The 15,467-nt window shown below is 34.4% G+C and overlaps 1 protein-coding gene across 6 annotated transcripts; it reads right to left on the bottom strand.

The window, feature by feature from the left end:
* Positions 1–711: 711 nt before the first annotated feature.
* Positions 712–13,983, bottom strand: LOC120464152 (uncharacterized). 6 transcript variants are annotated; one of them, XM_039653503.2, is made up of 10 exons: positions 13,838–13,983; positions 10,950–11,012; positions 8,068–8,258; positions 6,761–6,956; positions 4,070–4,855; positions 3,893–3,973; positions 3,721–3,801; positions 3,547–3,627; positions 3,373–3,453; positions 712–2,363 (listed from the first exon to the last, which is right to left on the bottom strand). In XM_039653503.2, exons 3-10 carry the CDS (start codon positions 8,247–8,249, stop codon positions 2,241–2,243), a joined length of 1,611 nt encoding a protein of 536 aa, XP_039509437.2. In that variant the 5' UTR covers positions 8,250–8,258; positions 10,950–11,012; positions 13,838–13,983; the 3' UTR covers positions 712–2,240. The 6 variants fall into 6 exon arrangements, with proteins under 6 accessions (XP_039509437.2, XP_088986105.1, XP_039509436.2 ...); XM_089129979.1 differs by lacking the exon at positions 13,838–13,983 and adding an exon at positions 12,779–13,052 and having other exon boundaries at positions 4,070–4,207; XM_039653502.2 differs by lacking the exon at positions 13,838–13,983 and adding an exon at positions 12,779–13,049.
* Between the last annotated feature and the right edge of the window lie 1,484 nt (positions 13,984–15,467).

Below are 15,467 nucleotides of genomic sequence, written 5' to 3'. Positions count from 1 at the left end.
GAAAGCCAATCAAAACGTAGCTCATTGCATTTAGTCGTTTAGCAGACACTGCTATTAATTGCAATCAAACTATTGTATAGATTAAAGCTGTTTTACATACTACAAAAGAAATACTGCATTAAAACATATGCTTACTTTTTAATTTTGAAAAAATGTAACAAGCTGAAAATGTTTACCTCTAAATTGTTGAAATATATAATATAATGCAATTACCATATTAAGTTAATATGGCATTACCTTGTGTTTCTCCCTATTTAAAAAATTTCAAATGTTACATCTGCATTGTCTAAAAAATATTGTGGATAATAATTACAACTAAAATGGTTTAATTAATCAGTTAATATATTTGATACAATCTTGGTTGCCATATTGTCATCATTACACAATTTATTTTTTCATTTTCTTTTAACAATAACTAAAAACTACAATACAAAACATTGTGTAAAAAGGTGTTATAATAGGAAAAAAAACTTTTTTTAAATTTAAATATACATAATGTAGATTTTTTTAATTATTAAAAGGTAAAACAAAAAAATGTCATGCACATTATTGTACTCAATTTATAAACAAGACAATCAATTGTTTTCGAAAGTTTTCAAACATAAATCCTACATATAAGCAACAATTAATCAAATTTTAATATCTACGTTTTTAAAGACTTTTTAAAATAACCCACTTAAACAATTTTTAGGTTCTACAGAAACACTTCAGCCACGTTAACCTGCCATTTTATTTTCCACTATTGTTGTAAATATGTTCATGTGAATTGCACAAACACAACCAGGAAACGCCAAAACACAATATAAAATTAAAAACTACACTTACTTTTAGCAAAAAAAAAAAAACTTTATTAAACAATCCTCAATATAAACACATTTTTTTGCTTATGAAAACAAAACGAACCTTGCAAACCTACTTTTAATATGCATCACTTCACATTCACCTCTACTTAAAACAATTTCACCCAAATATACAATTTTTATCATTAATTACTCAACATCATGTTTTTCCACACCTTAAAGACATTTCTTCATCTTTGTAAAACAAATTAAGATATTTACCATAAAACAATGAAAAAGATATTTTCAATTATCATCTAAACCCAAACATTACAGTTACATAATTTTACCTCTTGAAATCCAGAAAGGACGGAAATGTTTGAAGTTTTGATGTAAACAAGAAAAACTGCACAAAATTCACGATAAACTATAATGACAAAGAATCAAATTATTAAAGTCTATTTTTTATACACAAAAATCGCCATAATATTAAAGTTATAGTAAGGTTGACTACTTAAAGCATGATTTGGCAACCTTTCTGAATTTCAAACAATACAATGATGTTGCTATCTATATGTATCTTACATGCCTTTGGATTTCATGAAAGATAACCTTAAATTGTTTTACAAAGATGAACAAAGGTCTTACAGGTGTAAAACAACATGAGTATAAGTAATGATGATAATTCAATTTTTGGGTGAACTAACCTTTCAAAACTTTAACATGCGTCAATTTTTTACTGCTTTCTTACATTCAAAATGTATAAAAACACAAAAAATACACAAATAACAATAACATATGGACATTATAAATAAGTAAAAACTTGTCCAAAATGTGAACAAACAGTTTCCGCAATAATTAAACATGAAAAATGCTTACATTTACATCTCTTTTACGTGATGTAACACTATAAAATGATACAAAATTTCACTTTACTTTATGCAAAAGAAAGAGAGAAAAAATTAGTTCAAAGTATTGAACATCTTTACTTTTTGTGGCCTCTCTTAAAACCTTTTCCACTTGATTTAACAGGGGCTTTACATGTGATGATGTATTGTAACACTACAATATAAAACAAAAATTCACTTTATTTTGTGCAAAAGAGAGAAAAAATTTGTTCAAAGTATTGAACTGAACATCTTTACTTTTTGTGGCCTCTCTTAACACCTTTTCCACTTGATTTAACAGTGGCTTTACATGTGATCATGTATTGTAACACTATAATGTAAAACAAAAATTCACTTTATTTTGTGCAAAAGAAAGAGAGAAAAAATTAGTTCAAACTATTGAACTGAACACCTTTACTTTTTGTGGCCTCTCTTAAAACCTTTTCCACTTGATTTAACAGTGGCTTTACATGTGATCATGTATTGTAACACTATAATATAAAACAAAAATTCACTTTATTTTGTGCAAAAGAAAAAGAGAAAAAACTAGTTCAAAGTATTGAACTGAACTTCTTTACTTTTTGTGGCATTTCTTAGAACCTTTTCCACTTGATTTAACAGTGGCTTTACATGCACCTTCAAAACAAACTCCAGCCTTGCTGTTGTCAAACAGGTCCTTTTCCTGCAAAGCCAGACCCTAAAATAAATCACAAGTTCAACGTCTAAACTGTTAACATGTTATTTCCACTATACAAATGTTCATTATTAAACAAAAGGCTTTTATACAGTTACAGTGCAAGTACAATACAATGTGTTGAAAATAAGCACATGAGCACTACATTTATGTCTAAATGTCTAAAAATTTGACATTTACCCCTTTTCCACCAAAAAAGAACTGATTCGGAACTGGTGCTGGTTCAAAGTTGGTTCCAAGTTGGTTAAACTTGCAAACCCGTTCAGAACCTGTTTGTTTTTCCACTGACTATAGCGCCCAGGGAATGACGTCATTACGTCACTGTACATCACCATACATCTTAGATAGAAACACTTGCAAGTACAACATTACTTTAAAAGCAATTGAAATATGTAAGTCTTTTAACCTTTTCGTTTGATATGTAATCTTTTCTGATTAGTTTTGTACCCCTGTCCTGTCCTTTTTCTTTCCATATATTTGTATATTGTGACTATTTTCTTCTTTGCTTATAATGTTTTCAATAAAAAAAAAAAATACGAATGCTTGCGGCAACTTCAAGCAAAACAATTACAAAGGCGGACTCCATCGTATTTCTGCAAATGTTTCTCTTGGCTTTGCGATCCTATATTATGGTCAGAAAAGATGTTTATAACACATCTAAACCCACCCCAGCAACCAACGTAAGCATGATAGGGTAAAAGAACAGTTCTAGTCCAGCAACGAGTTGGTGCCACTTTGGAACCAGTTTTCCCGGCCGAGAAACGGTTCTTTGGCTGTTAAAACACAAAGAACTGGTTCGTGCGCAGGCACCCGCTCCGAACCGGCTTTCAAAATGCTTTGGTGGAAAGGGGGCTAGTGAGGATCCTTGTGTGAAATTTGCTAAGACTGCATTAAGATGTACAAAAAAAACATTGTGTTTATTCTATTTGACATCAGCAACTGTTTAAGCATCTGTTTAAGCATCACATTTTCAGACAATACTTCTGTAAATTGTTCTGTTTGCAGTACTTACCACATCTTTCCCGTCAGTTTCAAAACACTGTTTTGCAGTCTCAGAAACACCTTCTTTACCCTTCTCCATCAAACCCTGGCTCTATGAACATTCAGAAATTTCATGCGTAAACACATGTTAAACATTGCAGTCACACGATACTTCTGTAACTTATTCTATGTTTACACTACTTACAACATCTTTCTTGTGAGTTTCAAAACACTGTTTTGCAGACTCAGAAACACCTTCTTTACCCTTCTCCATCAAACCATGGCTCTGTGAAAATTCAGAAATTTCATTAGTAAACACATGTTAAACATTGCAGTCACACAATACTTCTGTAACTTATTCTATGTTTACACTACTTACGCCATCTTTCTTGCGAGTTTCAAAACACTGTTTTGCAGACTCAGAAACACCTTCTTTACCCTTCTCCATCAAACCCTGGCTCTATGAACATTCAGAAATTTCATGCGTAAACATGTTAAACATTGCAGTCACACAATACTTCTGTAACTTATTCTATGTTTACACTACTTACAGCATCTTTCTTGCGAGTTTCAAAACACTGTTTTGCAGTCTCAGAAACACCTTCTTTACCCTTCTCCATCAAACCCTGGCTCTATGAACATTCAGAAGTTTCATGTGTAAACAAGTGTTAAACATTAAATTTTACAGACAGTAATTTTGCAAATTGTTATATGCTTTCACTACTTACAACAACTTCTGAACATTCAGCTGTTTCTTCCATAAACATTTCTTCCAGCATGAAATCTTCAGACAGTCCTTCAGATTCTTGCATTCTTGATGTAACCGCAACGTCTCTGCTTTGTGATTCAGAAGACTGATTTGCTGCCTTGGAGATGAATGATGCAGAGACAACACGTTTTCCTCTGTATTTTATGTGCAAATTGACCTCATCATCATTTAGCAACTTCGCTGCCAAGTCATCTGGTTCCACCTGACTGTGTGTTGGAACATCCAACAACTCACGAAGCACAACATTATCCATTTCAAAAGTGTTCATTTGATCACACTTGTCCTGTATAGTAACAGTTGCACGAAGTACTGACGTTACTTTGGATGTTTTGCAGTATGCGGCACATTTTGGACACCTCGTCATCAGGGTCTGGAAATTGACTGCAGGCAAAGGATGCAACCTTGGACACTGATACTCAGCTTGAACTTCTGCCGTCACAACCTCTCCATCTTGGACCTTAAATTGGTCAACTACTTGTGCAACATCACTTGATACATCAGGCACAACTGTCACAACAGACTGCTTCGTGGTTGATAAACAAGTGCAACCATCAAATTGACGAATTGACACATTTTTTATTTTGTACCACTTCCCGGGCACAAGGGTATCTCCTCCCCAGACAGTCAACAATAAAGCACTGCTTTGATCTGCCACATCATACGATCTTCTTAGCAATCTTTGGTTGCTACGAGTCATTGACTGGGTCTCCTCAGTCAACTGGACTACTTTAATTGTAACGTTCACCTAGAACAACAAAAATATAAAAAATGATTACACTAACAAACAGTCTCTTTTCTTGGCAACAAAAACATTAATAACTCATTTCCACTAAGCGGTACAATTTGGAAAGGTACAGTACAGTACGTGTCAAATTGATAAACCATTATCTAACTTCCATTTCCACCACCAACAGTACCCTAATATAATATGTAGCAAAAAAACACCCAATTTGGCAACACCAACCACCACCGTGGCAACTGTAGACAAATCAGAACAATGAGGCATCGTATGATCATTTAAACAAATTTTATGACAAGGTGGATGACAATAGAAAAAAATCTTACATTTCTGTGAAAACTTGGCCTATCGATAAAATAATTGTTGTCTGTGGTTGTATATGGGCTGTGGCAATAATAATAATACAAAAAGCTCGCAACATATGGAAAAAAATAACTATAAATGAACTAGTTTATTTTTTGAAGTATGACCAATGAACTGAACTAGTAGCATTCGATTAAATTTTCTTAGTTGATCATCAGAAGAATTAACTATCGACTATTGATTGATCATTAATATTTTTATATTCAAATTTATTATTTATTTAACTTTTTATAAATATAAAATGCAATGAAAACACAAAAATACAGCGTGTTTTTCCTCGATTACATCTTTTTTACAAGATAATAAACTTGTGGCAGTTAACTATCAGTTAAACCTGTCTGAATTAAACTGGGCGTTCAATTAGGCTAAATTTGAAGATATGCGCGACGGTTCTCTAACGCAACTGAACCTGCAGCTGCAAGTTGGCCCTCATGAGACACTCGTTTGTTCCAAAATAATAAATAAATAACTTAAACCAAAAACATAATAATATTTATATCGGTTGTCAAAATGTCACGTTAACTCAACTATCCAAGGCACAAAGTTGAATAGGGTGAGAGAGATTATCCTACCTAACAATAAATTAGGCTAGGCTACTTAAAGCCTCATAAAAAATAACTCACATACAACTTCTGCTCCACTCTACTGATTTTGTTGAGAAAGATAAGCATGTTGATGACATGATCTGGGGTCAGTCGCGACCGCAACCTGCATGTTGACCGTCAAGCCTTATGTTTACACTTTCACCTGGCTCGATCAGCGCGAGTCTCTGAACACTGCGCGTGCCACTCACCTCCCTAAACGGACGAGGTGTTTATACTTCACGCACTCGCCTGATTGTGAAACACCGAATACCGCAAAGACATAATTTTTCCTGCGTGCACCTTCTTCACACTCGTGCGGACGCACCGAGTGTAAACAAATGCTTCAGTCCAGCCGCTGAAAATACTGCTCTGATGAGGGGGACTGACGTTACCGGGATGCACAGGTACCTCCGCACTAACATGACCAGCCCGGAGAACACGTTCACTTTCCACTCACACTACGCAACGCAGCAGCATTAGTTTAATGATAATCAATAACAAATTAACGTGATGAACAAAATTCTTAATGATCAATAATCGATCATCTATTAATCACGCCCATCCCTACTGTCAACCAAACAAAGTTCTACAGTTCTAGTACATCTAGCTCTTCATTTTAGTACCTCACCACTGTGCTACATACCCCAACAGAAGGATACCAAAAAGTGGTACAGTACAGTTCAGCAGTTCGGTACCATTCATAACTTTTGACAGTGCAAACACAAATAATTGCATACCAAACTGTACCATTGCGTACCACTCAGTGGAAACAAGCCATAAGTTACACCACACACCAAAAAGTCAAACAAAACAATGGGTCTATACTACATCTCAGGTACTACAGGTAAACTTTTTCCAAGTTACATACACACACAACAAACATATTAATCAAACACTACTGTAAAAACCCACATGAAATTTGATATGTAGCATTCATGTGTACATTACACTAACATCAACCTACCCTTTGATATTCTCTAGGATTTTCAAGTATTTGTTGACATGTCCAGTCTTCAACAACATCACCTGTAGAATTATCAAAGGCAAACTCCAGCCTGCGCACACAAGTCAACAAAGATGAGTTGTTCACAATGATGTCAACCTCTCCTTTTTTTTGTCGTGATGGAGACAATGCCACCTCACACAGCCTTACTGGACTCCTACAAAAATAAGAAACACTGTCATTAATATAATCCTAAATAGACAAATATTAGAGATGCACCAATTGATCACCTGGTGATCAAAATCGGCCAATTTTCACATGATCGGCCATGATCGGCAACCGGCCAATCAGTCTGACATATGACGATTTTATGCCCGTCAAATGTACTCAAGTGCCGCTTAATTAACGTCGCGCATCAGTATCACACGTGCAGAGACTGCACACGGAACGCACATGTAGTAAATCTCTAACATTAAAACCATTTCACACCACAAGCACATATTTTATTTTTCTTTGGCGTGCATGTTAACCAGTCAGTGCATTGACACCATGAGCAGGAGTGGTGCGTGAGCAGCAGTGAAGCGCTACTTTCAACACCCAGTCTATTTTTGCTGCGCTCAATTAAAGTGAAAGCACACTTTTGATGGACAAAATAAATATGATTTCATCCAAAAATGTGCATGTGTAATTTGATTTAACAAGAACTGAAGTAGGCTAGGCTATGACAAAAAGAAAATGGAGATTAAACATTTTTATAGAAAATGTACTCATTTAAACCTGTTTTTATTATTTTCCAATAGTTTCCCTGCACATGCTCCACTTATCCTGTTTAGCCTAGCTGCAGAGGTGTCAGATGACAGAAGAACTATTTGAGAAATAACTTGCCATTGATGCAGAAGTAATTACAATAGGCTGGTGTGTGAGAAATATCTATATACTGCAAGGCTAAGTTAATTTTAAATAAAATGCTTTTATACTTTACTTTAAATGCTAAATATATATATAAAAAAATTGTTGGATATTGGATGTGAAAATAACACTGCACTTAGATGGGTGAATTTCCCACAGTAATTTATATAGTTCTTTTTTATAGTAATTACCTGTTCAAAATGTTCTATGTAAACTATTCTATTAAAGAGAAGATAGAAAACACATTTGTGTATGCTGTAAAGCAATTTGAAAAAATTAATCTAAAATTGGTATAAATAGGTCAACCTCAAGGAAAAATCGTGATAAACCTAGAAAACAGTAATCAGTGCATCTCTAACAAATATACAACTAATAATTACTCACATTCTACTTTAACATATCACACTATTTACAATTACCTGTCTTTCTGGGCATTTACAAAAACATGATGCCTCTGTACATCAAAAACAACTACCCGGCTGTTTCTTCCTGCCTCCTGCAAAACGGCAGTAAAATATTTACGGCGATTTGCCCCCTCTGTAATATCTGAAACGTCATGAAGATATCCTTCAACTTCATGTTTTGTTCGTTTGTTCTCCATTTTGAATTTCTGGGGGGCGAGACAAAAAAACAACAGCAACAACTTGAACATGTATGTGACAATGTGGACATTTTTCTACCAATTAAACAACATATGACAACAATTATTATTTTTATAGACAAATGAAAAAAGGCATAACTTTATACATATCACTTTTCGCACAAAGTTTGCTTCACTTTTGTCCAATTCAGTGCCCCATAGATCTACTTCACTCCCCACTCAACAAACCTTTTTTTTTTTACTTGTACTCAAACATCTCTACTTTTTATTGACTGGCGTAATAATAGCCCAACTCAACAACTCAAAGAAATTAATTGCAAACTATTTTGATAATCAATTTTCATCAATTTCCTGGAGCAGCCAAAAAATACACGCCCATAAGATGACTTGAAGTGATAGTTCACTTTGAAATTAATTTGTGATAAGTTTTAGCTTACCTCAAGGCATCCAAGATGTAGGTGTCTTTGTTTCCACAGTATTTTAAATTTTGATATTTTTAGGTCAAATCATTTGTGTCCGTTAGTCATATAATGGAGGTCTATGGGGTTCCCCTCAAGGCATGCACAACGAAGTCCAAATTAAACATGATTTAATGACTTGTAAATGTTAGTACACATTGATGGCCTAAGACACAAAACCAGCAATTTATGTGAAAAAACGAACAATATTTATAGATTTTACCTCTTGTAATCAGTCACATCCAAGTGATCTGAGGGTGCAAGCACTTTGTGCCTGTGGTTACATGAGGTAAAAACAATATAAATACTGTTCGTTTTTTAATACAAACCGCTCGTTTTTATCTTAGCCCATCAATGTGTACTTACAAGTTATCCAAGCTGTAGGCTATCATCTGGGTTTCCCCTATGGGTTTCCCATACAGACATCCTAAGCCTCCCGGAAATTGCGGGAGTCTCCCGCATGTTGATAGCGTCTCCCTAATGTCCACAAATTAGTTAAAATCTCCTCGAATCTAGAGCAAGATAGAACATACTGCGCGCATAACATACATTGCGCACAACGGCAGAGAGGGAGAGAGCAAGAGAGAGACCTTGCGAATGCCGTGCGAAAGCTAGCCAGTACCACGCACACTCTCTCCCTTTACAGACTGATCTCATGAAATGGCTCAAAAATACGTATAAATAACACACCACTTGAATTGAAAGTGGCGTGTATGTTGACGCAAAAGTCATAATGTCATGTTGCCCTTTGGAACACCGCTGCACAAATCAGTCCAACACAGCGCTGTCAATGTCTGAGAACCAGCTTTAAAAAAAGTTATTAGCCAGCATGTAAGGACCCTATCTAATAAGGTGAGCTAAGTTATTATTAGAATACTGGTGGATTTTCAAGGTTACCACGCTGTATAGTTGGTTTATGGATGCAATCTAAATGTGTATTAGTAATATTAAATGTCCCTCTAGTGGACATAACCTGCAACAACAACCACAGGCTATGGTGACATTGGCGATCCATAAGAATGTGTAATGTCTAGGGCTGGGTATTGACACAAGTTTCACAATTCGATTCAATTTCGATTCACAAGCTTGCAATTCGATTTCCATTCAATTCAATATTGATTATTTTGGATATCAGTTACAATAAATGGCAAATTTTCTCAAGGAAATCAAGTCTCTTAACTAATGCTGTAAACTATGAGAGTCTAGTTGTAGCCTACTAGGCTTCATTATATATATATATATATATATATATATATATATATATATATAAACATTAAAATGGTGGCTGTCATAAAAACTTCCCGGATTTATTCAAATTTGCATTAAATATTCAAGAACATTAAGATTATAATGCATATGTAATATGGTGTATATATTTAGCAAATTGCTCCTCTCAAGAGTTATTTTTTTTTTAGCTGACTAACCAGTTTATGTAGATTTTCTGAGGTAAATATGACAATACATGACATTGATTACAAGCTGCTTAACTGACGTCTATCCACAGTTGAAACGCTAATTGAGCAAATCAATGTGACATGATACAGATTTGGATAAGTTGTACTCCATCTTTTAAGACACTTTCAGATGCTCATTCATGTTTATTTCGTGCTGTGACTGGTATTATTAAGCCAGAAGAAAAATCAGCACTGCTGCTTCTCTTGAGCTGCGCCAGAGCAATCTCACGCCACAGTGCCAAAGCGTTATTTATGTTTTTTGAATTTCTAAACAAAATGGACATAATTTGAAAATTGAGACTTTGTTTCATATCAATAGTAACAAAGGACAAAGATTATTGCGATTCTTTGGATGCGCACAACGCGATACAATGATCCATTCATTCAAATGAAACAGGATGACTAATCAATTCAATAATCGTTCAGTTCGTAAAAATGAAAATCGATTAATATCGAGAAATCGATATTTATTACCCAGCCCTAGTAATGTTGTAAATATTAATAATAGGATGAATTTGAGCATTTAATATTCGAATATTACATAAATATGGAATGGAATTCAAATAGTATTATAGAGTAAGATTGAGAGCCCTACTTGACATTGACCTAAAACATCAAAAATTAATTTCAAAGTGAATTATCCCTTTAAGGGCATCAGTAAATAAAGGAATATTTTTCATTTAAGACTGAACTACATCTAATGGTGATTACAACTAACACCACTGGCACATAATTGTTTTCAGCAATAAAACACTTTCAACCTGAATTTTCCATAAACAAATCCTTACCTTCTTTCACACACTTTCAAAAAAGTGGTACACCAATTGTCTTGCAATAATATTAACTTAATCCTGTGAAAACAAAGACATAATATGATTTGTCATTGTAACATAATCTACACATCCTCTATTTTTCTCTTAGTAAGCAGAACTGTCACCAAAATGCAACCTACAAAGTTTTTGATAATCTACCCTTGGCAAACTTTTCTTTAAAAGCAGAATGGAAACCCCACATTTAATTTTTTTACCTAATTTTATTCAGTCAAAGACTTTTGAACATGACAGCTAGGAGCACGACTACGATGGCATAAAAAAATAGCCACTTTTAAAACACTAAAGCTCCACACAACATGAAACTTTGCTCAGACTATCATCAGGAACTCTACACATGTAATCAAGCATTGAGAACATAATTTGTCTTTAAGTTTACTAAAAGGAAACTTTTGAAATTTTACATCCATCAACATTTTGTTGACATAATATGAATCAACCTTTAGGACATTTTTATCTTTAATCTCCTCCTGTGACATTGCATTAACCCAGGGGTGTCAACCTCAGTTCATGGAGGGCCACAACCATGCAGAAATTAGCTTGAACCCTAATTAAGCACATCTGATCAACTATTCAAGTCCTTCAGGCTCATTTGAAAACTGTAAGTATGTGTGTGTTGCCCAGGGTTGGAACTAAACTCTGTAGGGCTGTGGCCCCACCTGTTAAACCCCAATTTTGAAAAATCCAAAGAAATAGCATACCCAAACTAAAACAGATACAGTTCATGAATCCTTTGTACTAAAAGCACTAGCATGATCTCATTTGAAAGCCGACACCTCTCAGTTTATTGTAAATGTACATTAAATTAGTCATATTGAAAAAAAAAACCATAATTATAAATGGCTTCAAAGTTTAATTAACTTATTAGAAATGTATTTTTATTAAACGTCTAAATGAAAAAATGGCATTGTATCAATCAGTCTCACTTCACATTTAAAACCGTATCAACTGTCCTTTTTGAAAAAAGAAACATTTTAGTAAGCATTTATATTTAGAAAAAATGATAAAAATTACAGATGGTTAGCGGTGCGCAAGCTAGCTTGTTAACTTAGAACACCATCAATCCACGACAATTTACTAGATTAAAACCATGTTTCTGCTCCAAATTTACTTTATAACGAGACTTGAGTGTTTTAAATAATCTTTTGTGATCTAATTTGGCTTCAAGTAAAAAAAAAAATAAATAAAAAAACCAGAATATATATCGTTTTATAGTATGGGCTCTATGCACGGCGTTATTTCCGGTGAAGCATTAGGGATGCTCGATAACTTCCGCCGATCATAGAGTCCAATGCAATACCGAGAATTTATATTGAATTTTATACTCCATGGTTATACTAATGAAACGTTAGTCACAAAAACAGATAAAACAGACACCCCTCGTTGTGTTTATGCTTCTTTTTAAAATTATATTAAATAAACATAACTATATATAAAATTACATCTAAACGTATGTACGTTTCGTTTCAAAGACGGGAGGAGAGTAAATATTGAAGACTCTGCCATAATCCCGTTTTCTCCGGTTTTCCTCCGCTTTAATCTACACAACCGGAAATGGACGAGCATCCTTACGTCAAATGCGGAACTTATGCGTGCATATAGCCCATTCTGCACAATGATAGTCTCGATTAGCATTCGTTTATGAATATTATAGCTATTATTATGAAAATACCTCACAAAGCTCGAAAAAGACAGGTAAATCAAATAACATTGCAATCATGTTTATTATCTTCAAACATCTTTATCTACATGTTACGACAAACTTCTCTGTTTCTGTCAAGACCTACCTGGAATTTCACATGGTTATGATTATTCTTCGTGTGGCCTATATAAAGAAATTTCTGTGCAGAGAGCGCCTTCAGGCGGCCAGTATGTATTGAAAACACAGTACTTAAGAACAGCAAGCGCTCATAAAGATTACATCGACGCATTTGGGTATAAATTCAATAAATATTATTCTTGTCTATAGAAATATGAGGTAAACCTATGCGAATCTATCAATATTCCCCAAAATCTGCACATTGTTGAGCTAAAAGCCCAGACGGACGTCGTTTTCTCAAGCGCTGTCATGACGACACCACAGGAGTTTTTTTTTTTTCCTGAATGGGAGGGTCTGACGGTCATAATTCATACCAGCTTATTTTTTTAATTACATAACTCCTCACACAAAATAAGATTAAACAGTTACTACAAGTTTCTCAGAATACAATAGTGGACAAATACTGAAACTTGAGTCATCTTTTTAACGATGTAAAAATTGTGGAGATAATATTAAATAATTATGATATAGTAACTGTAAACTAGGCCTAAAAAAACGCTTCACTGCGCCGACGCTCTGGCAACGGTTAAGATAAACTATTTTCAAAAGTAAATTTGACATTCAGTCAAACTTTAGTTAAACAAAAACACCTAGTTTGCATTTTGCCAACCATTATCCACATCATAAACTTCTTGTCCCAAAACATACTTCAAATCTCATGTTTAGCACGTGGACACATAGGCCTATCCCTCAGATTAAATAATAAAACTTTAACACATAATCGTATGTCTGGTTTTGTCCCACAACCATCGAATATTCGACGTTTTTAAATAAACACACCGACTTTTTGAAACTTTAGCTTATTCACCGTATCCCCAGAGATAAGTCATAGCCTACCTCATCTACTTACGTACATTTGCCATCAAAACATCGCACTCTGAACAACATAAAATATATGAATCCAATAATGTATTCACACGACCATAATACTATTAGAAATTTGATACAGTAATCAAAACTGTCAAATGCTTAATTGGTAAACTATATTATTCGGATTCTTTGGACAACACAAAGAACTGTTACTTACCGTTGCTTTATACAAAATGGCGTACGACCACGATAGCTGCTGCTAAAGAACAGCTCCCCTAGTGGTAAAATAAATACATAAAACATCAGGACTCAAATAAATTAAAGGGATAGTTCATTTTGAAATTAATTTTTGATAAGTTTTAGCTTACCTCAAGGGCATACAAGATAGGTGTCTTTGTTTCCACAGTATTTTCAATTTTGATGTTTTTTTGGTCAAACCGTTGTCGTCACTCAGCCATAATGCAGGTTTAAGAGGTCACGCTGGGTTCACCTCAAAGAGCATGCACAGAGAAGTCCAAATTAAACATGATTTAATGACTCGTAAATGTAAGTAGCTACACATTGATGGCCTAAGACCAAAAGGAACAATTTTTGTGAGAAAACAACAGTATTTATACCACAGTCATGTCCAACTGATCTGAAGACACGGGCGCTTCGTTCAGCGCATGCGCCGGAAGTGATCGCTTGCGCGTGTACATCACTCATTGTTTAAACAGAGATTTCAGAAGTTTTACCTTTCACTAAACATATTTAGATTCCATTCCATTGCAATTTCCTGTACATCTAAATATGTTTAGATCTTCACAGTGAAAGGTAAAACTTCCGAAATCTCTGTAAACAATAAGTGACATACACGCTCAAGCAATCACTTCCGGCACATGCGCAAACTGAAGCATACCTTCAGGTTGCACATGTCACTGATTATACAAGGAAAAAACTATAAATACTGTTAATTTTCTCACAAAAAAACGCTTGTTTCGTGTCTTAGTCCATCAATGTGTACTTAGGCTACATTTACGAGTCATTGAATCATGTTTAATTTAGACTTCTCTGTGCATGCTCTTTGAGGTTTTTCGAACCGAGGGTGAAAACATTCAGTAATTATATGACTGACCAACAACAACACTTTGACAGAAAATTATCAAAATTGAAAATACTGTGGAAACAAACACACCTATCTTCGATGCCCTTAAGATAAGCTAAAACATATCAAAAATGAATTTCAAAGAACTATCCCTTTAAACATGACAATATGAAAATTTCCTTATAACTAGTACAAAAGAGGCCACATTAACACACCAAACTAAGGGTTAAATTTTTACCTCTCGCAAATATTCAAAAACTTCTCTAAAGTTACTGTCAGGGTTAGGGTTAAGCTGACAGCAAAAGCTTTAACTGTCAGCAAAAGTTTTAACTTACACACCCACAAGACAAATGTGAAACAACAAAACATATATTAGGCATAAAAAAAAGTTTGGTTCCAATTGTTTGTCAGTTTAGGTCATGGGTCAGTAGGAGATTTTTTTTCTTTTTTTTTTCTTTTCTCAGTGGCAGTAAGAAACATTGGAAAGATAGGCTATTATAAACATAACACTAAACCGCCAATAGGTGGTGGCAGGCGGCCATATTAATGAGTGAGTCAGTAATTCATAAATTCAAACGATTCGTTTAAACGGTTGATTCATTCAAGAATGAGACAAATGTTAATGAAGGAGTCATTGAATCTTTGACTCAACCGATTCGTTCAAAATGCTGAATTATTCAGTAATGAAAACGAATGGGTGTTCCTGTGAGATTCACCGTGGTTCTACTGTGATTTTTGTTTGGAGCTATTTTCGCTGCTGAAA

This window comes from Pimephales promelas, chromosome 4 (genome assembly GCF_988280905.1).
Source record: "Pimephales promelas chromosome 4, fPimPro1.hap1.1, whole genome shotgun sequence".
Lineage (NCBI taxonomy): Eukaryota > Metazoa > Chordata > Actinopteri > Cypriniformes > Leuciscidae > Pimephales > Pimephales promelas.
Note: the sequence above shows the minus strand (reverse complement) of the source record. Positions and strands in the feature narration are given on the sequence as shown.